Below are 21,796 nucleotides of genomic sequence, written 5' to 3' on the forward strand. Positions count from 1 at the left end.
ACACAAAGATTTCTATCAGAGGCCCAGCGATTTAATCTCCTGTCTCCCTCAGCAATCTGGGATAGATGCCATCTGGCCCTGGGGATTTGTCTACCTTAATGCTTTTTAACAAACCTAACACTTCCTTCCTCGTAATAATGACCTGTTCAACAGTGTTTACATATCCTTCTGAGACACCACCAATCAACGTGTCCCTCTCCTTTGTGAATACCGATGCAAGATACTCATTAAGGATCTCACCTTCATCCTTTGGTTCTCCACATAATTTCCCTCCTTTGTCCTTGAGTGGACCAACTCTTTCTCCAGCTACCCTCTTTTTCCTAATAGACGTATAAAATGCCCACGTATGCTATTGCTTGAATTTATTGAAATGAGCTATCTGTCTTTGAATTAAGCGATCACAGTGGAGGCAGCAATTGAGGAGCTACAACTGGTTACCATTTTAAATAATAGGGTAGAGGAATTCAGTCATTGTTTCCATTGTTGAATACTCCTCACCATAACTTGTGCACTTGAACATCAGGCACAGGCAGGATTGGGAAAAATTGTAATCTAATCCAGAGGCACAACTGTATGGTTCCATTTATTCTCAATGTTCCTACATGAACCAATGACATTTGAGTAATGTGGCTGACATCTAAAGGAACACTAGCTCAGTGAGGGAGACCACTCGTCAGGAAAAGAGGAAGAGAGGAAACCGGGGAAAGAAAGTGTGTTTAAAAAAGTGGTGGATTGTTGTCTTGCATATTTACGGCTGTCGATGTACTCATTGGCAATCTTTCTTGTCTGTCAGACCACTGCAGGTGTGTGAAGAAGCCAAGAGTGGTGAGGATCTGTCACCAGCAGCAGAGTGAGTGCTTCATCTTTCTTCCTGTGAGTAGGGATTCTGGAGAGAGGTAAACGGCAAATGTAAGAGGGAGAGATATAAGAGGAAACATTGAACAATACAATAAATGAATGAGTGAGTCCAAATGAGGAGAACAGGGAGGAATGATTGGAGGGAGAGACAGGTGAGGGAAAAACTGATAGAATGAATGATACAGTGATGAGCAAATGAAATGTATAGGTGTGAAGGAGACTAAATTAAAGGGATTGACTTAATGATAGCATGTGAGGGATTCACTCAACTTTCAGTACATTTATTAATGGCTTAGATAATACAATTAGAGCTAATGACACAAAGCACAGAATCTTATTGATCATGTAGAAGTAGGGGGAGTAGGGAAATTTTGCAGGATGAGCATCGGGTCTTCTGCTCAACGTGCTCCTGCCTCTGATCGATCTTGCCAGAGGTAGGGTCCAACTGACATCAGCCACCCACCCAGCCAGTAGCCATTTAGTAGTAATTAAACTGGAAATAACAAGTGGGCACTGGCTGGAATTAAATATTACAAATGGTGCATGGGCCCTGTGCTATGTCAGTGCCTTAGCAGCTCAGCCTTGGTGGCTGCACAGCAGGAACATAGGAATTAGGAGCAAAGGTAGGCAATTCAGCCCTTCGAGCCTGCTCGGCCATTCAATCAGATCATGGCTGATCTCTTCCTGGTGTCAAATCCACCTCCCTATCTGTTCCCCATATCCCTTTAACCCATTCTTTATCAGAAATATATCTATCTCTTTCTTGAAACCATTTAATGACTCAGACTCTACCGCACTATGGGACAGCGAGTTCCACAAATTTACCACCCTTTGCGAGAAATAGTTCCTCCTCATCTCAGTTCTAAATCTACCACCTCTCAACCTATATCTGTGACCTCTTGTTCTAGATTTCCACACAAGTGGGAACATTTGGTCTTGGTTTACTTTAGCAATTCCATTTAGTATTTTATATACCTCAATCAGATCCCATCTCATCTTTCTAACCTCCAGCGAGTATAAGCCCAAACTGTTTAATCTCTCCTCATACGTCAACCCTTGCATCCCCGGATTCAATCTGGTGAACCTCCTCTGAACTGCCCCCAATGTCACCACATCCTTCCTCAAATAAGGAATCAGAACTGGGCACAATACTCCAGATGTGGTTTCGCCACCACCCTATACAATTGCAACAAGACTTCTCTACTTTTATATTCCAGTCCTTTTGCAATAAACGCTAACATTCTATTGGGCTTTTTAATTACATGTTGTACCTGAATACCAACCTTCTGAGATTCATGAACAAAAACACCCAGAACCCTCTGCCCGGATGCATTTTGAATCTACTTTCCATTTCGATAATAATTGGCCATTCTATTTTTTTGGCCAAAATGGATAACCTCACACTTACCGACATTAAAATCCATCTGCCAAATTTTGGCCCAATCTCCGAGCTGACATATCCGACTGAAAAATCTTTATCTCCTCTTCACTGCCTGCTTTCCCACCTATTGTAGTATCATCTTCAAATTTTGTTATGTTACACTCTGTCCCTGCTCTCAGATAATTTATATAGATTGTAAACAGTTGAGGTCTGAGGACTGACCCCTGCGACATCCCGCTAGTTGCAGTTCGCCAGCCAGAGAAAGACCCATTTATCCCGACCCTCTGCTTTCTGTCAGTCAGCCAACCTCAATCCAATCTAGTACTCTATCCCCAATCCCCTGCGATCTCACCTTCTGGATCAGTCTTTTATGCGACACCTTGTCAAACGTCTTTTAGAAGTTTAGATATACCACATCCACAGGTTCCCCATTATCCACCTTGCTGGTTATGTCTTCAAAGAACTCAAGCAAGTTTGTCAAGCATTATTGACTGAAATAAATAGCCAGGCTTCACTGTAAAAAGGGAGGCAGCAGGGCCAATCAATCATTTAGACAGAAACCTTGCAGTGAGGAACGCTATTATCCTTAAATGGCTGTTACACTTGTTGTAGACTGATAATATTGAGAGTGTATAGTGGCAACACAAACTGCCAGGCCAATAGGGCCGGGCATAGTATTGTGTTTTGTACCTCTGAGGATAAGCAAATGTGACTCTCACCAGGTTCTATGTGTGAACAGTTTTATTACATATGCTTTTACAATATCTGCAGCCACAAACATATCTAGATTTCAGTTTCTCTGTAACCATGCCTACAGGCTTGATTCACAGCACACAGAACAGTGAGCAGTCAACTGACTCCAGCCATCAAACACTGAACAAGCAACAACAACATAGCACCTTGAAGAGAACAAGTGGATATAGGGTCCATGTACTCAGTGGTTGGCTGGACCATAGAAGATGAGCAGCAATAGCAATTCACATCTAGCCATAGGCATCAGAGTGTAGCAGACAGGTTGGCCAAGGATCAGGAGAACATGCACCCCTTGCCGGAGGTTTTTAGCAAAGGTGAATTTTCTTGATCTCATGGAGTTGCAGTGCTGGAGAAGGTTACATGCACACCACTGCATCAGGATACCATATCCCAAGAAATGTATGGAAATCCAATGTCTGTGGCAGTGAAGGCCACAGTTTCCTTGAATTCCGAAGCTTCCTGTCAGGTTGCAACTGAAGACATTTGTTAAAAATAAATTGGCTTCAGCTGCCTGCCTAACAGAGTTTTGTATTAAAGTGTTTTTATTGGGTTTTCACATTTTGTATTTTACAACTCATATGTTATATGTTACATTTTACATTACCACGCCGGCCAGAGAGAAACAAACAACATAACAAAAAACAAGCAAGAAATAAAAGGAGGTATAAAGGCGGGCAAATGTCAGTATAGATATTTACATAGAATTGCTTTCCCTCCTGCCATAGCCGTGTCCCTCCTTTGAACGGCGTACCTTTGTTACCATTTTGGCCTGAGCATGTATTTACAGATGTCTATCTACAGCTTTAGTCCCATTATCCTCTTGATTTCCTTGTGTGTCCTCCCTCCCCTGCCCCCTCCAGCCCCACCAACCCCCACCCAGCATTCCCTCCTTGTTTTTCATCTCTATCCCATGACTCTATTGTGTCTCCCGCCTCCCCACCTCCCACCCTTACTCTATTGGTTGCTGGGTCCCAGCAGATCCCAGAACAAGTTGGTGAATGGCTTCCACGTCTCTTTCAACTCTCGGATGGCAAATTTTATTTTCTCTAGTTTGAGAAGTTCCGCCAGGCCAGACATCCAGTCTGTAGCCTTGTTGGTGCAGCCAATCGCCAGCCAAGCAAGGTTCTCCAGCCGGCGATCAGGAAGGCAAAGGCTAGGTCATTGGCCGCCCTCCCCATGAAGCATTCTGGCTGATATGAAACCCCGAAGACCACCACTTTTGGGAATGGCTCAATCCTCACTCCCACAACACAGAACATTGCCTCAAAGAAGGTGGTCCAGTACTCAACAGGTCTGGGGGGGCAAGATCAGAACATGTGGTTGATCTGGCCTTCCTGGCACCATTCACACTTTTTCTCCACCTCCAGAAAGAACCCACTCATTTGGGTTCTGCGTAGGTGCATTCTTTGTACCACCTTTAGCTGCATTAAGCTGAGCCCTGCGCATGTGGAGCTGGAGTTCACCCAGTGCAGTGTTTCGATCCAGAGTCCTCTTCCTATTTCTATGCCTAATTCCTCCTCCCATTTTTCCCTTGTCTCATCCAGGGGGAGCCTCCCTCCTCCAACAATCACCTGTACAGATCCCCGCAGTTTCCCTTCCCTAGGCCCCCCACGTCTAGCAGTTCTTTGACTATCGAATGCCCTGATATCTGGGGGTACGCAGTCATTTCCACTACCGACACTTTCACCCTCGCCATTGTAATGTTTTTGTCGGATGGCCTGATTTAAATTACAAGAACAATTTTTGCTAAAGCTGTAAATGATTTATTAACAGTAACTGTGGGTAAACTATATACAAAACAACAGATGAATAACAGTATGATCATGCACAAGCAATCCCTCTCTTCAGCTTCCTCCAGCCAGTCTGAAGTCACCTGACTCTAACATTCATCTATATACTAATGAAACTCCTAATGGCCAGTCGGTGAATTTACAACAGAACCATGAAATCACCACAGCCATCATTTCACGTTTGATGGCACTCTTGAGCTCTTGGAGTTACTGTGTTAAGAATTCCCTCCATTCATTCATCGGGAGGTAGCCCGGCATATGTTCTGGTGATCCATCCCATTCGGGTGTGGTGAGTACCTTGTTGCCTCGTGTTCTCGCCGTCGCCTCAGTCTTTCTCTCCCAGCTTTTAGTGCCTCTGCCGTCTCTACGGCTCCTCGGGTTGTTATTGCTTGGAATACTGCTTTAGCTGAGGTGCTGTTGGAGAATGATGGGGTTTTTTTCCCCCCGGCTTTAGTGGGATATTTTGTGTTAAATTTTGAGGTTCCAGCAGGAGAGACACATTGTGTGCATCCACTTAGCACATCCCCAACATCGGAAGTCTGTATAACAGAGATGGCGGATGCCCCACATGCCTGGGCTTCTGACTGCATGGGGTTCACAAGGGATGAGGCTGTTCAGGTCTGGAGGGCTATAGGTTTTGAATCAATCACTAGATTCTCTCAGTTGCAGGGGTTGGTAGACTGCATACAGCTGGCAATTGAGGTGCTGTCAAAACAGCAGGCTGTGATTAGAAAGGGCTTTCACTCCCTGAATGTTTTGTTCATTTGTAACCACTGCAAGCAAAGAAAACGAATGAGCGTTAGTCCGCCAACGGGCCTGAGTTTGGTACAGAGTTCTGTGGGAGGAAAGATGGTGGGAGCAAGCCCACCGGGTGGATCTGAGCCCTTTACCGTGGACTCGCCGGCCGAGGTGATGGCTTTGGCGTTGCACCGGCATTTTGCCAACCATTTTGAGTGGCATGGGAAGGAGATGATGGGACCGCTCAAAGAGTCGGTGGAAGATACGCCGGCCCCGATAAAGGAGGCTCTTAGAAAGACATCGGAGATGGTGTGGGAACATGGTGAGGTGTTGAAGTGGGTGGAGGAGGCATTGTCGCAACACAACGACCAGCTCGCCTCGATGGAAGAGGAGCTGCAGAAGATGGAGAAAAGTAATAAAGGGCTGAGAACCAAAGTGGAAGACCTGGAGAACAGGTCACGACGGCAGAATCCTTGGATTGTGGAACTGCCCAAGGGGCTGAAGGGCCCAAGACCAATGGAGTACATTTCGGGGATGTTCCCCACATTTTCTGGGAGTAGGAGGAGAACACCTCCCTCTTTGAGCTGGACAGGGCTCACCGGTCACTCTGGCCAAAGCCAAAGGCGAATGATCCACCATGAGCTGCGATAGTCTGTTTTCACATCTATCAGATGAAGGAGAAGGTCTTGAAATGGACCAAGCAGAATCGGGAGGTGAGCTGGGAAGGTAGTGGTATTCGTATGTACCAGGACATCACGGTGGAGCTGGCAAGAAGGCAGACGTCCATTAACAGGGCGAAGGCAGCGCTTTCCAAGAGTAATGTGCAATTCGGGTTTGCCTTCCCGGCAAAGCTGAGAGTTACATATAACTCCAAAGACCATTTCTTTGAGACGGCGGAAGAGGCGAAGGCTTCTTGCGGGCTGAAGGACTCGGACTGAACTGAGTTTGGATTTGATTTCTCATGTTGTGATTTGGAAGGGATGGTTTGGTTACAGCGGGGTAATGTCGGGGCTTTTCCCCCTTTTTTTGGTGTTTAACATGTTTGGTTGTTAAAAGGGAGTTTCGCTGTTTGCTTTCGTGTTAGATAAGTGTGTGGGGATCTCTGGCGGGGGTCACCTCATTAGCAAACGTAAATTGGGGTTGTGATGTGAGGTGTTGCGGAGGGTGAATGCCTCAACTTCATGTGCAAGACTAGGGTTAATACAATTAAAGGTGGTAAACAGGGTGCACCTGACAAGGACAAGGATAAGCCAGTTGTTTGAGGGGGTGGAGGACACTTGCGAGCAATGTGTGAGGGGGCTTAGCCAACCATGTACGTATGTTCTGGTCCTATCCAGTTGGAGAGGTTTTAGGCTTTGTTCTTCAGCACCATGTCAGCAATCTTGCACTTGGACTTGGAGCCAGTCCCCTGGGGCCATATTTGGGGTGTCGGACCAGCCGGAGCTGCAGACGGGGGCGGCTGTTTTAGCCTTCGCCTCACTACTCCCAGGTGGATCCTGTTGGGGTAGACGTCAGCCTCTCCCCCTAATTCCCCAGTGTGGCTGGGGACCTGATGGAGTTTCTGTACCTTGAGAAGGTTAAGTTCATCCTGAGAGAGAGGGGGGGGGGGGGGGGGGGGGGTGGCGGTTGAGGGGTTGCTTAAGAGATGGAATCTGTTTATTATTCACTTTAAAGAGTTGGCCACCGTCAGCTGCTAAGGGAATGGGGAGTTTGGGAGTGGGGCAGGGATGGGGGGGGGGGGGAGTTTTTCGAGTCATATATGTATTGGTTGGTAGAGTAGGGGAGGGGTTCTTCTGTTATTCTTTCTGTTTTGTGTTGTTTTATGTATAAAATGTTAAAATGATAAAAACCAAATAAAAATATTTCAAAAAATAATTACCCCTTAAACAATACTACTAAATACAGTAAATACAATGTCGTTAATTACTGGGTATGACTTAATGGCGTCATTACGTCCGGCGCAGATCAGGGCGAGCCAATTAGAGCACGGGAGAGGCCCAAATTGGGATCCACGCCAGGCACCGATCGGTTTCCGATCGGTTTCCCGTTGCCGTGATCCGGATCCAGCACAGATCTGGCGGGAAAACAATAATGACCAATTAAGGCCAATCTCCATGCCATTAATGGAAGGGTCCCCCTACCTAATGCCTTCTGCTATCTAACATCCTCCCAAGGGCGGCCCCAGCTGGGTGCTGTTCAGAACAGGTCCACACAAATGTAAACCTGGCGCAGCAGCTACCAGGGGCTATCCCAGGCCATTGGAGGACCATTGGTGGTCAGGGAAAGGGAAGGGTACCCCCGGATATCCCACTGGAATGCAGGCACCTTGGCACTGCCAGCCTGGCAACTTGACACTTCCATCCTGGGACTCCCAAGGTGCCCAGATGGCACTGCAAAGCCAGCAGGAGTGCTACCATGATGCTAGGTTGGCAGTGCCTAGGTGCCAGGGTGGCATGGCCAAAGGTCAGGGAGGGCCGTGCCTATGAAAGTAGGGGGTTATGAAGAGTGGGGGGGGGGAATGAATGAGCTCTGGAAGATTAGGGGGTTGAAGGGTGGAGATCCTGGAAAGGGGGACCCAAAAGGGGATGAGGAAGGCCTGAAAAGGGGGCCCTCAGTGACCCCATAGCGGGGTGTCATCACTTAGGGGGAAGATGTAGGGTAATACCCATATGTGTGGGGGGTACCATTGCCCATGGATGGGGGCTGTGGGAGACCCACAAGCTCACTTAGAGATCGGGGCACCCTTTCAAAATGATGGCTCGATCTCTGAGGAGCCGGTCTGATGAGCGGGTTTAGCTCCCCAGCGATGAAAGTAATTCTAAGTGTAGGCTAAACTGGTGAAAAACTCCCCGGGGCACAAAAAAAGTGACTAAATGTGGTTAATTAGCAGTGGGGAACTAGCTGGCAGAGTCAGCGGGAATCTACCAGCAAAACCCACCACAAACAACACTTGAAACCTATTCCTTTCGATCTATCTTTATTCCCAATTAAACAATGAGAATGGCAAAAAATATACAGCTCTCAATCCATCCTACATTCCATAGGCCCAGAGTAATACTTGCTTTCCAGAACAGATTGGGTTCCTGTTAGAACCCCTGCAGACTCTGGCTGGATGTCTTCAAGAAGCTGTTTCAACTGGTTTCAGTTCAACCTTGTCCTCAGGCAATTCTGCACTGTATTGAATACTATTGGGTTTTTTTACTATCCTACTGTGAGCGCAAAAGACCTTCCTTGTGAACTCAGTGTTGGCCAGATCAGATCTCATTCAAAAAGCCTTCTCAAAATATATGAAGACCTTGGCTCCACCCAGCAATGACATTATCTCCCCAAGTTGAACAGAAATTAACTCTCGACTGAAAACACATTGGGCGGGATTCTCTGTCCCAGAATGTCCGGATCGTGTTCCCTCGCATCGTGAGCGATACCGGGCAATGCTCCGACCCTCCGCTGGCAACGGGAATGAGGTCCATGCCGTGCGCTGGTGAGAGCATGTGAATGTCTCTTAATGATCCATTTGCACCCATTTAGCAGGCCTGGCGCCTTATTGTCCAGTGATTCTCTGGTCTCTGTGGCTGGGAATCACATGGGCAGGATCACTTGTGTGGTCCTGGCATGGTGGACCTCACAGCAGGCCAATAGGTAACAAGGGGAGTTACCCCCTTGGCTCTTGGCCCACCATGAAGTCCACCACACCAGGACCAAGTCGGTAGAGACCATCCGAACCCAACCGAGGGCCTCCCCCACATTACACTGTCTGCCCAAACCTCTCTAGCAGCCCCCCCCCCCCCGGACCCCTGTATTAGAGAGAGCCCCAAAGACCTCCCCCCTTCATACAACCCAGAAAAGAGACCCTGTCTGTAAGATAGAGAGCAGTCCAGGCAGGGGCAGTGAGAAGAATTACAGTTGTAACACTTACCTTAAAGATCCATATGTCCATTCCTCGAAGGAGAACAGTGTGACCCTCGTCTGGTTCCCCCAGATCCATTAGCTGCAAGCCATTCATAGCTTTCTCGTAGCAATCTGTGATTGACAGCTTCCACAAACCGTTTGCAACTTTGATTCATTCACGATTCAGTGGCCGAAACGTTGAAACCCCAATATTTACAAACATTGACCACATCAAAGAGAGGTAGGTGCATTCCAAGCATTATGTGCATTCCAATTTACTCAAGTGTGTGGTTGCACTGTACTTACCTCTCTTTGATGTGGTCAATGTTTGTAAGGGATCACAGCCTGAGTATACGGGGTAGACCATTTCGGACAAAGATGAGGAGAAATTTCTTCACCCAGAGAGAGGTCAGCCTGTAGAGTTTGTTACCACAGGAAGTAGTTGAGGCCAGAACATTGAATGTTTTCAAGAAGCAGTTAGACATAACACTTCGGGTGAAGGGTCAAATGATATCGAGGGAAGGCGGGATTGGGCTATTGAGTTGAATGATTAGCCATGATCATAATGAATGGAAGGCTTGAAGGGCCAAATGACCTCCTCCTGCTCATATTTCCTATGATTCTATGAATGGAACATAGAGCTTCCAGGTCAGTGTTACAGCTGTAATTCTTCTCACTGCCCCTCTCTGGACTGCTCTCAAGCTTCCAGACAGTGATCTCTTTTCTGGGGGCGGTGGTCTGTGTGGGAGGGTGGTCTCTTTAGGCAGGGGGTGCCTGTAGGGGGTTTCTTTGGTCAGGGAGTCTCTGGGGGTGGTCCCTTTGCTCAGGGAGTCCCTGTGGAAGCTCCCCCATTTACAGGGGTACCTGTGGGGTGTCTGCAATTACAAGGGTCCCTGTAAGGGGTTACTTTGGTCAGGGGGTTCCTGGAGGGTCCCTTTGGTCAGGGGGTCCCTGTGGTGGGGTCTCCCTATTGTAGGGGTCCCTCGGGGGCCCCCCTATTACAGGGATCCTTGTGGGGAGTCTCCTTATTACAAGGGTCACTGTGGGCATCCCCTATTACAACCGGTGCAGTGGGGAGGGGTCTCCCTACAGCAGTGGTAGCTGGGGGTGTCTCCCTATTACAGCGGTCCCTGAGGGGGCTCTCCCTATTTCAGGTGTCCCTGTAGGAGGTCATCCTATTCTTGAGGTCCCGAATGGGCAGCACGGTAGTGCAGTGGTTAGCACTGCTGCCTACAGCAATGAGAACCGGGATCAGTCCCAGCCCCGGGCCACAGTCAGTGTGGAGTTTGCACATTCTTCCCTTGTCTGCATGGGTCTCACCTCCACCCCCACAATCTAACCCAGGTTAGGTGGATTGACCACGCTAAATTGCCCGCTTAATTGGAGAAAAATAATTGGGTACTCTAAATTTTTAAAAAAATTACAGAGGTCCTGTGGGAGGGTCTCCCTATCAAAGTAGACCCTGGGGGGATGGTGGGTTGGGTGACCCCCAGTCTTAGGGGTGGGGGCCATCCAGGGGTGGGGGGAGGCCACGATAGGACCTCACCATGTTTATAATCCAATATATCTAAAATATTGCATTCTTTGCCCCTCCCCCCTTGAAGAAAACAAACCAGCAATGTAAACATCAATTTCTCTTTGATTAATTTAAGTGGTCCTCTCACCTCATGACCATAAATCAATTTGAATGCACTGAATTTCATTAATTCATTAGGTGCATCCCTAATTGAAAATCGTATAAATAGAATTCCTTTATCCAAATCCTCTGGACAGTCCTGACTATAGGCCCTTAACATTGGTCTTTAGAGTTTGATGCCATCTTTCTAATGCCCTTTATGATTCCGGATGGTATGCTGTTGAATTAAGTTGCTTTATTCCTAAACTATCCTTAGCTGTGACATAAAATTGGATCCCTGATCTGATTGAATTTCTCTTGGTAGTCTATATCTGGGGAAATATTTGGCTAACTCCCCTGTAACCCTTTTAGATGTAATGTTTCTTAATGCAATTGCCTCCGGAAATCTAGTAGGCACATCCATTATGGTCAACAGATACTGATTCCCACTTTTTGTTTTAGGCAGGGGTCCTACGCAATCAATTAAGACCCTAGTAAAAGATTCCTCAAATGCTGCAATGGGTGTTAAAGGTGCTGGTTTGATTACCACCTGAGGTTTCCCTGTTACCTGACATGTAGAACATAGAACATAGAACAGTACAGCACAGAACAGGCCCTTCGGCCCTCGATGTTGTGCCGAGCAATGATCACCCTACTCAAACCCACGTATCCACCCTATACCCGTAACCCAACAACCCCCCCTTAACCCTACTTTTAAGGATACTACGGGCAATTTAGCATGGCCAATCCACCTAACCCGCACATCTTTGGACTGTGGGAGGAAACCGGAGCGCCCGGAGGAAACCCACGCACACACGGGGAGGATGTGCAGACTCCGCACAGACAGTGACCCAGCCGGGAACCGAACCTGGGACCCTGGAGCTGTGAAGCATTTATGCTAACCACCATGCTACCGTGCTGCCCATGTGTGACGTATGGCAAAATTCAACTACACTCTTATGCAGTCCAGGCCAATAAAAATATTGTTGATTTTTGCTTGAGTTTTCCTTACTCCTTAATGACCCTCTACTGGAAACTTATGGGCTATCCGCAAAACTTTCTTTCTATAACCCACCGGTAATAAAACGTGATGAACTTCTGCCCATTTCTCATCTGCTTGAACATGTAGCAGTCTCCATTTTCTCATTAATACATTATTTCTAATGAAATAGCACTAGTATACACTCAGATTCCATTTCCACATATGCTTTTTGATACAGCTGCTTTATTTCTAAAACTTTCTGCTGTAATTCAAACAAGTTTCTTGAATTAAGATTTCCGCTTCATCCACCAGCTGCTCATGTTAGAACCCCTGCAAACTCTGGATGGATGTCTTCAAAAAGCTGTTTCAGCTCACCTTTGACCTCAGACAACTCTGCACTGCTTTAAATGCTATCAATCTTTTTTTTAACTATCCTACTATGAGAACAAAACAACTTATTTGTGGCTCAGTGTTAGTCAGATCAGATCTCACTTAAAAAGCTTTCTGAAAATGACTGAATACTTTATGGGTAAAAATAATTAAAAGAGTAAGGGATTGTTCATTTTTATAATCAGAGGATTACAATATTGAAAGGGAGGGAGGTTTTTTTTTGAGTATTGTGTACAAGTCTGGACACTGCACCTCAGAAATTGGCCTTGGAAGGACTGTAGTGCTGATTCACTGGAATATTAGCAGGGCTGCATGGGCTCAACCATGTGGAGAAATTACACAGACTGGGTTTGCATTCCCTGGAATGTAGATGGCTATGGATGACGTGGGTAAAATTTTAACACTTTACAAGTTATTGATAGGTTAAGTAGAGAGTAATCTTTTCCTCTGATGCAGAGTCTAGGACAAGGAGACATAATCTTAAGATTAGAATCAGGCCATTGTGGAGAGGAAGAATGACACAGTTCTTCATGCAATGGCTGTCCAAGTTTGTAAATTTTCTCCCACAAAAGGCAGTAGATACTAGTTCAATTAATAATTATAAACTTGAAATCAATCGGAGATTATCGCCTGACATGGCGATCCAAGGATATGGAACTATGGCATGTGGATGGAGTTAAGATTCAGATCAGCTACAATCTCACTGTATTGTGGAACAGGTTCTTGGGGTGATCTCCTACTCCTATGTTCATCGAAGAGCAGAGCAAATGAGGAGAGGGTAGCAAGTAAAAATCAAGTAGAATGAGGAGAAGTGGTAGAGGTGAAGAAAATAAGTTGTCATTGTAAAGTGAGCGAGAGCAAGTGGGAAAGAGATTAATCAGTGTGTCAGGAAAAGGAGAAGCTGGTGATAACTGAGACAATGGGGTAGAGTCCAGGTTGTGGTTCTTGCATACACCTGCCAATGTGAATAGTCTATTTGTTACAAAAGCTGTCCAATTTTGGGAGCCCTGGTGGGAGATATTAAGCACATGTGGGAGGAGGAGCTGGGAGAGGAGGTGGGGGCTGAGACATGGGAAGAGGCTAGGCCTCACCCAGTTCAAAGTGGTACATAGATTTGATTTGTTTTGATTTATTATTGTCACATTTATTAGTATTGTTTTTTGCAAGCTGTACAAACAATGCATATCGTACATTGGGAAAGAACGAGAGACTGCAGAATCTAATGTTACAGTTATAGTAAGGTCTAGAGAAAAGATCAACTTAATACGAGGTAGGTCCATTCAAAAGTCTGATGGCAGTAGGGAAGAAGCTGTTCTTGAGTCGGTTGGTAAATGACCTCAAACTTTGGTATCTTTTACCTGACGGACGAAAGTGGAAGAGAGTATGTCTGGGGTGCGTGGGGTCCTTAATTATGCTGGCTGCCTTTCTGAGGCAGCGGGAATTATAGATAGAGTCAATGGATGTGAGGCTGGTTTGCGTGATGGACTGGGCTACATTCACGACCTTTTGTAGTTTCCTGCGGTCTTGGGCAGAGCAGGCTCCATACCAAGCTGTGATACAACAGAAAGAATGCTAAGGTGCATGGGGCGCATATGATGGTAGTGAGAATGTGTAGGTTCTTCAAAGGGATAGAGGATAGGTGTGGCCGGTGTGCCGGGGGGGCCTGTGAATCATGTCCACAAGTTCTGGGCATATCCGAGATGGAGGGGTTTCTGGCAGGGGTTCTCAGATGTGATGACTGAGGTGGTGGGTTGGAGACGGTCAAGAGTCTAGAGGTGGCAATATTTTCGGTGTTGGAAGTGGGAGGCCAGGGTGTGAGGGAGGCCAATGATTTGGCCTTTGCCTCCCTGATAGTCTGGAGACGGATTTTGCTCGGGTGGTGGGACTCGGAGCCGCCGAACGCGAGGGTTTGGGTGAGTGGCCTGGCGGAATTCCTGAGCCTGGAGAAAGTTAAGTTTGTCTTGAGAGGGGAACAGATGAGTTCACCTGGAGGTGTAAGCTGTTTATTGATTTCTTTAAAGAGGTTTGAAAGGTCAGCATGGGGGTGGGGGGGGGGGGGGGGGGGAGGCTGCTAAGGCGGTTAAAATGGGGAAGGTGGGATTGTGAGAAGGCAGTAGCATCAGGGGAGCAGGGGGAGTGGGTGTTGGTTGTTTATTGAGTTGTTCGGCTGATCTTCTGGTATGAAAATGCCGTCAATAAAAATATTTTTTAAAAAAGCAAAAACTGTCCAATTTTAAATGCATTGTAAATGAACATTTGTGATTTCTATAATGAGTGGGCTAGTCACAGCACCATTTTTACCCCTGGACAGCGAGTTGAAAATCTACCTCGATTTCCCTGAACGTGGGATAGCATTTGTTTACACCAATTATTTGTGTGCATTTATAGATATAGACTCTGTGTTTGTGTCTGTCTGTTTGTATGGGTAAATCAGTACCTGTGTTCAGTAAGGTCTATTCTGTGCGCCATCATTTGTTTGCAGATGTTTTTTGTCAACAGCTTTTTGCCAACAGCTCTTAAAATCACATATGCCTCATTATATCTTCAGTGGCCTGTTTATGCTACACCAGCCCCGAAAAAATATGTTTTTTTTTCTGACAGACTTGAAGAAGCCAAGAGGAATAAGGATCAACCCTCCAAAGCGTGAGTTTTCCCATTCTTAACTGAGAAAGTGTAAGGGGAATTTGAGATTGAGAGAGTGAAGGAATTAGAAAGAGAGTGAGCATTTTGAGAGAGTGAATGTAGGAGGAAGATCAAGTGAGTGTTTTCCAGGATGCGGAGCGAGATGGGGGACAGAGGCGGTCTTTGTGTGATGAAGTAGACTAGCAGATATTGACAGTGGGTGAGATTGAGAGGCGATCTTAAGTGATCGAGGGTATGAAGGTATGAGAAGAAAGTGATGGTGATAAGGGAATGAATGTGGGCAAAGAGTAATTGGCGGTTCGAAGTGTGCCCAGCAGAGGATGATTTGTACTGTATTTTCTGCTGTTATTTTGCTGGACAATAGAATGGATTGAAAACTGGGGGAAATATTTTTATTGAAAGTTTAACAATTTTTATACAAAGTTTACAAAAACCAAACAACAAAAAATAACACTCCCAGGGCCCTCCCCCACAAAAATATAAACTAAACACCTCCCCCACCTACACTATCCCCCCCCCCCCCCCACCCCAAACATCTAACAGTGACTAACTCTTTCAAGTACATTATAAATGGCCACCATCGATGGTAAGACCCTTCCACCAACCCTTTTACGGTGAACCTGACTTTCTCAAGGTACAAAAACTCCATCAGGTCCCCCAGCCAAGCCAAGGCTCTTGGCGGTGTTGTCGGCTTCCAGCCTAAGAGAATTCACCTTCTTACCACAAGCGAGGCAAAGGCCAGGACATCTGCTTTTGCCCCATCTGGAGCTCCCAAAATCACTACCCGTGGACAAGGCTCCAACCCGATGTTCAGGATTGCCGTCACATCACCTTCTCACAAAAACTCTTCTCTGTGAAAAGACCCGAGTCAATCCTCCATCCCGGCCTCTGCACCCGCCACTCGCTAAGCCTCACGTCCATACAATGCGACGCATGACTGTATATTATGATTCCCGCATACTCCGCCTCCCCCACCCCAACAACACCGCCTGGCTCACCACGAAGAAATCAATCTTCGAGTATGGTTTATAAACATGTGAGAAGAAGGAGTCCTCCCTCTTCCCCGGTTTCCTGAACCTCCACGGGTCAACCATTCCCATTTGTTCGATAAATCCTCCCAGCTCCTCTGCCATCTTCAGGGGAGGAGGTGGTGTAGTGGTATTATCGCCAGTCTAGTAATCCAGAGACTCAGGATAATGATGTGGGGACCCGGGTTCGAATCCAATTCAAACTCAATAAAATACCTAGAAATCGGAGTCTAATGATGACCGTGAAAACATTGTTGATTGTCGTAAAAACCCATCTGATTCACTAATGTCCTTTAGGGAAGGAAATCTGCCATCCTTACCTGGCCTACATGTGACTCTTAAATGCCCTCTGAAATGGCCCAGCAAACCACTCAGACCACCCGGCATCGAACCAGGCACCGGAAATGCAAACCCAGTCCTGCCGACCCTGCAAAGTCTCCTTACTAACATCTGGGGGCTTGTGTCAAAGTTGGGAGAGCTGTCTCACAGACTAGTTAAGCATAGTCATGCTCACAGAATCATACCTTACAGACAATAACCCAGACAGTACGACTACCATTCCTGGGTTTGTTCTGTCTCACTGGAACGACAGACCCAGCAGAAGTGGCAGCACAGTGGTATACAGTCGGGAGGGAGTTACCCTAGGCGTCCTCAACATTGACTCTGGACTCCATAAAGTCTCATGACTCCAGGTTAAAGATAGAAATGACCACAAGGCGAGGAAACCTCCTGCTGATTACTATGTACCAGCCACTAGTTGATGAATCAGTAGTCCTCCATGTTGAACACCACTTGGAGGAAGCACTGAAGGTGGCAAGAGTGTAGAATATGCTCTGGGTGAGGGACTTCAATGTCCATCACCAGGAGTGGCTCGGTAGTACCACCACAGACCGAGCTAGCCGGGTCCTAAAGGATGTATTTGCTAGATTGAGTCTGCAGCAGGTGGTGAGGGAACCAACAAAAGGGAAAACATACTTGACCTCATCATCACCAATTTGCCTGCTGCAGATGCATCTGTCCATGACCGTATCGATAGAAATGACCACCCCACAGTCCTTGTGGAGACAAAGTCCCGTCTTCACAACAAGGATACCCACCATTGTGTTGTGTGCCATTTCCACCGTGCTAAATCGGATAGTCTTCAAACAGATCTAGCAACTCAAGACTGGGCATCCATGAGGCACTGTGGGCTGCAGCAGAATTGTATTCAACCACAATCTGCAACCTCAAGACCCGGCATATCCCCCAATTTACTGTTACCACCAAGACAGGGGATCAACCCTGGTTCAATGAAGAATGCGGGAGGACATGCTAGGAGTAACACCAGGCATACTGAAAAATGAGGTGTCAACCTAGTGAAGCTACAACACAGGACTACTTGTGTGCCAAACAGCATAAGCAGCAAGTACTAGACAGAGCTAAGCGATTCCACAACTAATGCATCAGACCTAAGCTCTGCAGCCCTGCCACATCCAGCTGTGAATGGTGATGGAATATTAAACAACTCACTGGAGGAGGAGGCTCCACAAATATTCCCATCCTCAGTGATGGAGGAGCCCAGCACATATGTGGAAAAGATAAGGCTGAGGCATTCGCAACCAGCCAGAAGTGCCGAGTGGATGATCCATCTCGGTCTCCTCCAGAAGTCCCGAGCATCACAGATGTCAGTCTTCAGCCAATATGATTCACTCCACGTGATATCAAGAAACGGCTGAAGTCACTGGATACTGGGCCTTGATAATATTCCGGCAATAGTACTGAAGACTTGTGCTCCAGAACTTGCCACACCCCTAGCCAAGGTGATCCAGTACAGGTACAACAATGGCATCTACCCGCCAATGTGGAAAATTGCCCAGGTGTCTTCTGCACACAAGAAACAGGACAAATCCAACATAGCCAATTATTGACCTATCTACTCTCCATCATCAGCAAAGTGATGGAAGGGGTCATCAACAGTGCTATCAAGCGGCACTTATTTGGCAGTAATCTGCTCACGGATGCTCGGTTTGGGTTCCGACAGGGTCACTCAGCTCCTAACCTCATTACAGGCTTGGTTCAAACATGGACAAAAGCGCTGAATGCCAGAGATGAGGTGAAAGTGACAGCCCTCGACATTAAGGCAGCATTTGACCAAGTGTGGCATCAAGGAGCCCTAGCAAAATTGGAGTCAGTGGGATTCAGGGGGAAAACTCTCCACTAGTTGGAGTCATGTTTGGCACAAAGGAAGATGGTTGTGGTGGTTGGAGGTCAACTATCTCAGCTCCAGGACAAACTGCAGGAGTTCCTCAGGGTAGTGTCCTCGGCCCAACCATCTTCAACTGCTTCATCAATGACCTGCCTTCCACCATAAGGTCAGGAGTGGGGAAGTTTGATGATGACTGCACAGGTCAGAAGTGGGGAAGTTCGCGGAAGACTGCACAATGTTCAGCACCATTCACAACTCCACAGATAATGAAGCGGGCTGTGTCCAAATGCAGCAAGACAAGAGAGGATCTAACCATCACTCCTTGACACTCAATGGCATTACCATCACTGAACTCCCACAATCAACTTCCTGGGGGTTCCCATTGATCAGAAACTGAACTGGACTAGCCACATTAATACTGTGGCTGCCTACCAAGGCAGGTCAAAGGGTAGGAATCCTACGGTGAGTAACTCACCTCCTGACCCCCCCCCCCCCCCAAAGCCTGTCCACCATCTACAAGGCACAAGTCAGGAGTGTAATGGAATACTCTCCACTAGCCTGGATGAGTGCAGCTCCAACAACACTCAAGAAGCTCGACACTATCCGGGACAAAGCAGCCCACTTTATTGCTTCTCCTTCCACAAACATTCAAACCCTCCATCACCGCCCAACAGTGGCAGCCTTGTGTACCATCTACAAGATGCACTGCAGTAACTCACCAAGATTCCTTCATCAGCACCTTCCAAACCCACAAGCAATTGCATCTAGAAGGACAAGTGCAGCAGATTCCTGGGAACCCCACCACCTGCAGGTTCCCCTCCAAGTAACTCGCCACCCTGACTTGGAAATATATCGCCGTTCCTTCGCTGTCGCTGGGACAAAATCCTGGAACTCTCTCCCTAACAGCACAGTGGGTGTACCTATACCTGAAGGACCGCAGTGGTCCCTGGATATCGTACTTCCTTAGCTCCCAAAAGCCCCATTCTCTTATTCATCAAAATGGCCACCCCCCGCGACTTCGAGTCAAACCCGGCATGGAATACTTGTCCCACCTAGCACTTCCTCAGCCTAATCTGACCTTTGATTCGGAGGTGCGTCTTCTTTAGGAAGATCACCTCCGCTTTCAAACACTTCAGGTGAGCAAAGGCCCAGGATCTCTTAATCAGCCCATTTAGCCCCAGAACATTCCACATAACAAACCGTATTGGGAGTCTATGCTTCCTTTCTCCTCTATCATCAGCCATCATCCTCATTCGGCTAAGCTTCTCCTAATACCGCTCTATAGCGGGCCCATCCAAGATGGCCCCCTCTTCATCCATGAGCACGCTTGATCCCCACCTTTGCTGTGACGCAATTTTCCCTCCCATCTTGCCCCTTCACCCTTCCCCTCATCCTCCCCCCACTTCATCTTCCTCTTACCCCGACATCCCCCTTTGCCTCACCCTTCCCCCTCCTCATCTTCCCCCCAACTCTCTCAACTTCCTCTCCAATCACGCTTCCATTTGCTAGCAATGTTTGTCAGCATGGCAGCTCCTGCCGAAGGCCTTCCTCCCCTACCCCCACCCCATCCACCGAGGGGAAAAAGAAACGGAAGTTACAATCCGTCCCCTCCAAAAGGAAGCACACCACAGTCGGTGTGGTGGAGGGGGTTGGGTGCGGAAAGGGGGAAAACACCCCCGTACAACCTTAAGAACCTGTAACTTGGATAAAACACAACTTGAAGTAACAACAATCAACAACAAACAGGATTAAAAAAACACTCCCCCATCCTCCGTCAACAAACAACAACTGTACCCACCAACATTTACAGATGAGGCGCCCTCCTTTTACACCAACTCTCAGATCTCCCCAGCTTATGGTCTCTTTTTATTTATATATTTAGAGTACTCAATTCATTTTTTCCAATTAAGGGGCTATTTAGCATGGCCAATACACCTACCCTGCACACCCCTGCCTTGTTGCTCTTTGTAACCCAAAGTTTTTTAAGCCCATGTCATTGGTCCATACTCTTGCCACCGGTGCCACATATAACAGGCACACCCACGTCACGAACTTCAGCCCAAACCCGAACACGAACCTTCCCAGGACCTCAAACACCCACTTCAAATGCCTTCTCCATGGACACCACTATCTCCGATACCCGACCTCTTGACGGACTCCTTATATTATTTAACAGCCTCCTTATATTATTGGAGAGCTGCCAGCCCTTTATGAAGCCTGTTTGGTCCTCCGCGAACACCCCCAGGACATAACCTTCCATCCTTCCTGCCACCAGTTTAGTCACCACCTTTACATCTGTTTTTAACAATGACCCACATTCCAACGGGTCCTTCCTCTTCCTTGGTATGAATGTGATTATTGCCTGCGGCATCGTCTCTGGCAGCTCCCCCTTCTCCAATGCCTCATTAAATGCCCCCCACAGTTGCGGTACCAGTTCTGTCGCAAGCTCCTTATAAAATTCTGCCGGATAACCATTGGGCCTCGGGGCCTTCCCCAACTTCATACCCCTTATACTGTCCAATACCACCCTCAACCCCAAAGGCTCCTTTAACGTCTGCTTCTTCTCTTCCTCCAATTGCGGAAACCCCAGCCCACCCAAAAACCACCCCATGTGCCCTTCTTCACCCCCTGGGGTCCGCCCTGTACAGTTCCTTATAGTATTCCCTAAACGTTTCATTTAACTTCCCTGGCTCCATCACCACCTTCCCTGTCTCTGTCTGTATCCTTAATATTTCCCTGGATGCGGCCTGCCTCTGTAATTGGTGTGCTTGCATTCGGCTTGCCCTCTCCCCATACTCATACTGAACTCCCCTTGCCCTACACAGCTGCATCACCGCCCTTCCCAATGTCAACCTATCAAATTGTCCCTGCAAAACTTTCCTTCTCGCCAATCCCTCCATGTAGGCTACCTCGAATACTCCCTGTCTGCTTTGGCTATCTCATTCATTAAGTGCCCATACTCCTCCATCCTTTTCCTAACCTCATGTGCCTTGAACTAGATAATCTCCCCGGACCACTGCCTTCAGTGCCTCACAAATGTGACAGCCGAAACCTCGCCATTCCAGTTCAATTCCACATAGTCTTTAATCACCGACTGCACCTTATCACAGAACCCTCTGTTTGCCAACAACCCCGAATTGAGCATCCACACCAGCCTCTTTCCCCATCCTGGTCTAAGCTGAATCTGCAGCCAGTGGGACGCAGCATCCGGAATTACTATCCCACATACTCTGCCCCCTCCACCCCAACTAAAATCTCCTGGCTCACCACAGAAAAGTCGATTCTGCAGTACACCCTGCAAACATGTGAGTAAAAGAAGTACTCCCTTTCCCCCGGGTTCTTAAAGCACCACAGGTCCACCATGCCCATCTTTTCCATGAACTCTCCTAACTCCTTTGCCATTCGTATCCTTCCTATTGACCTGGGGCTCGATCGATCCACCCTCGCCTCTAGAACACAATTAAAATCTCCTCCCATAATCAACTGGTGCATGGCCAAGTCAGGGATTGCTGCCAGCATCCCCCTCACAAACATTATATCATCCC

General features: G+C 47.3%; 1 protein-coding gene across 14 annotated transcripts in view; it reads left to right on the top strand.

The window, feature by feature from the left end:
• Window positions 1-21,796, top strand: part of LOC119971451 (cyclic nucleotide-gated cation channel beta-3-like) — a 284,057-nt gene that overhangs the window by 121,267 nt on the left and 140,994 nt on the right. For 12 of the 14 annotated variants that reach the window (XM_038806991.1, XM_038806996.1, XM_038806997.1 and 9 more), the window contains 2 exons: window positions 794-850; window positions 14,997-15,038. In XM_038806991.1, coding sequence (XP_038662919.1) covers window positions 794-850; window positions 14,997-15,038 — 99 coding nt within the window. The remainder of the gene's footprint in view (window positions 1-793; window positions 851-14,996; window positions 15,039-21,796) is intronic. The other 2 variants (XM_038806994.1, XM_038807001.1) reach the window with 1 other exon arrangement.

The sequence above is a fragment of the Scyliorhinus canicula genome, chromosome 9 (genome assembly GCF_902713615.1).
Source record: "Scyliorhinus canicula chromosome 9, sScyCan1.1, whole genome shotgun sequence".
NCBI classification, from domain to species: Eukaryota; Metazoa; Chordata; class Chondrichthyes; order Carcharhiniformes; family Scyliorhinidae; genus Scyliorhinus; species Scyliorhinus canicula.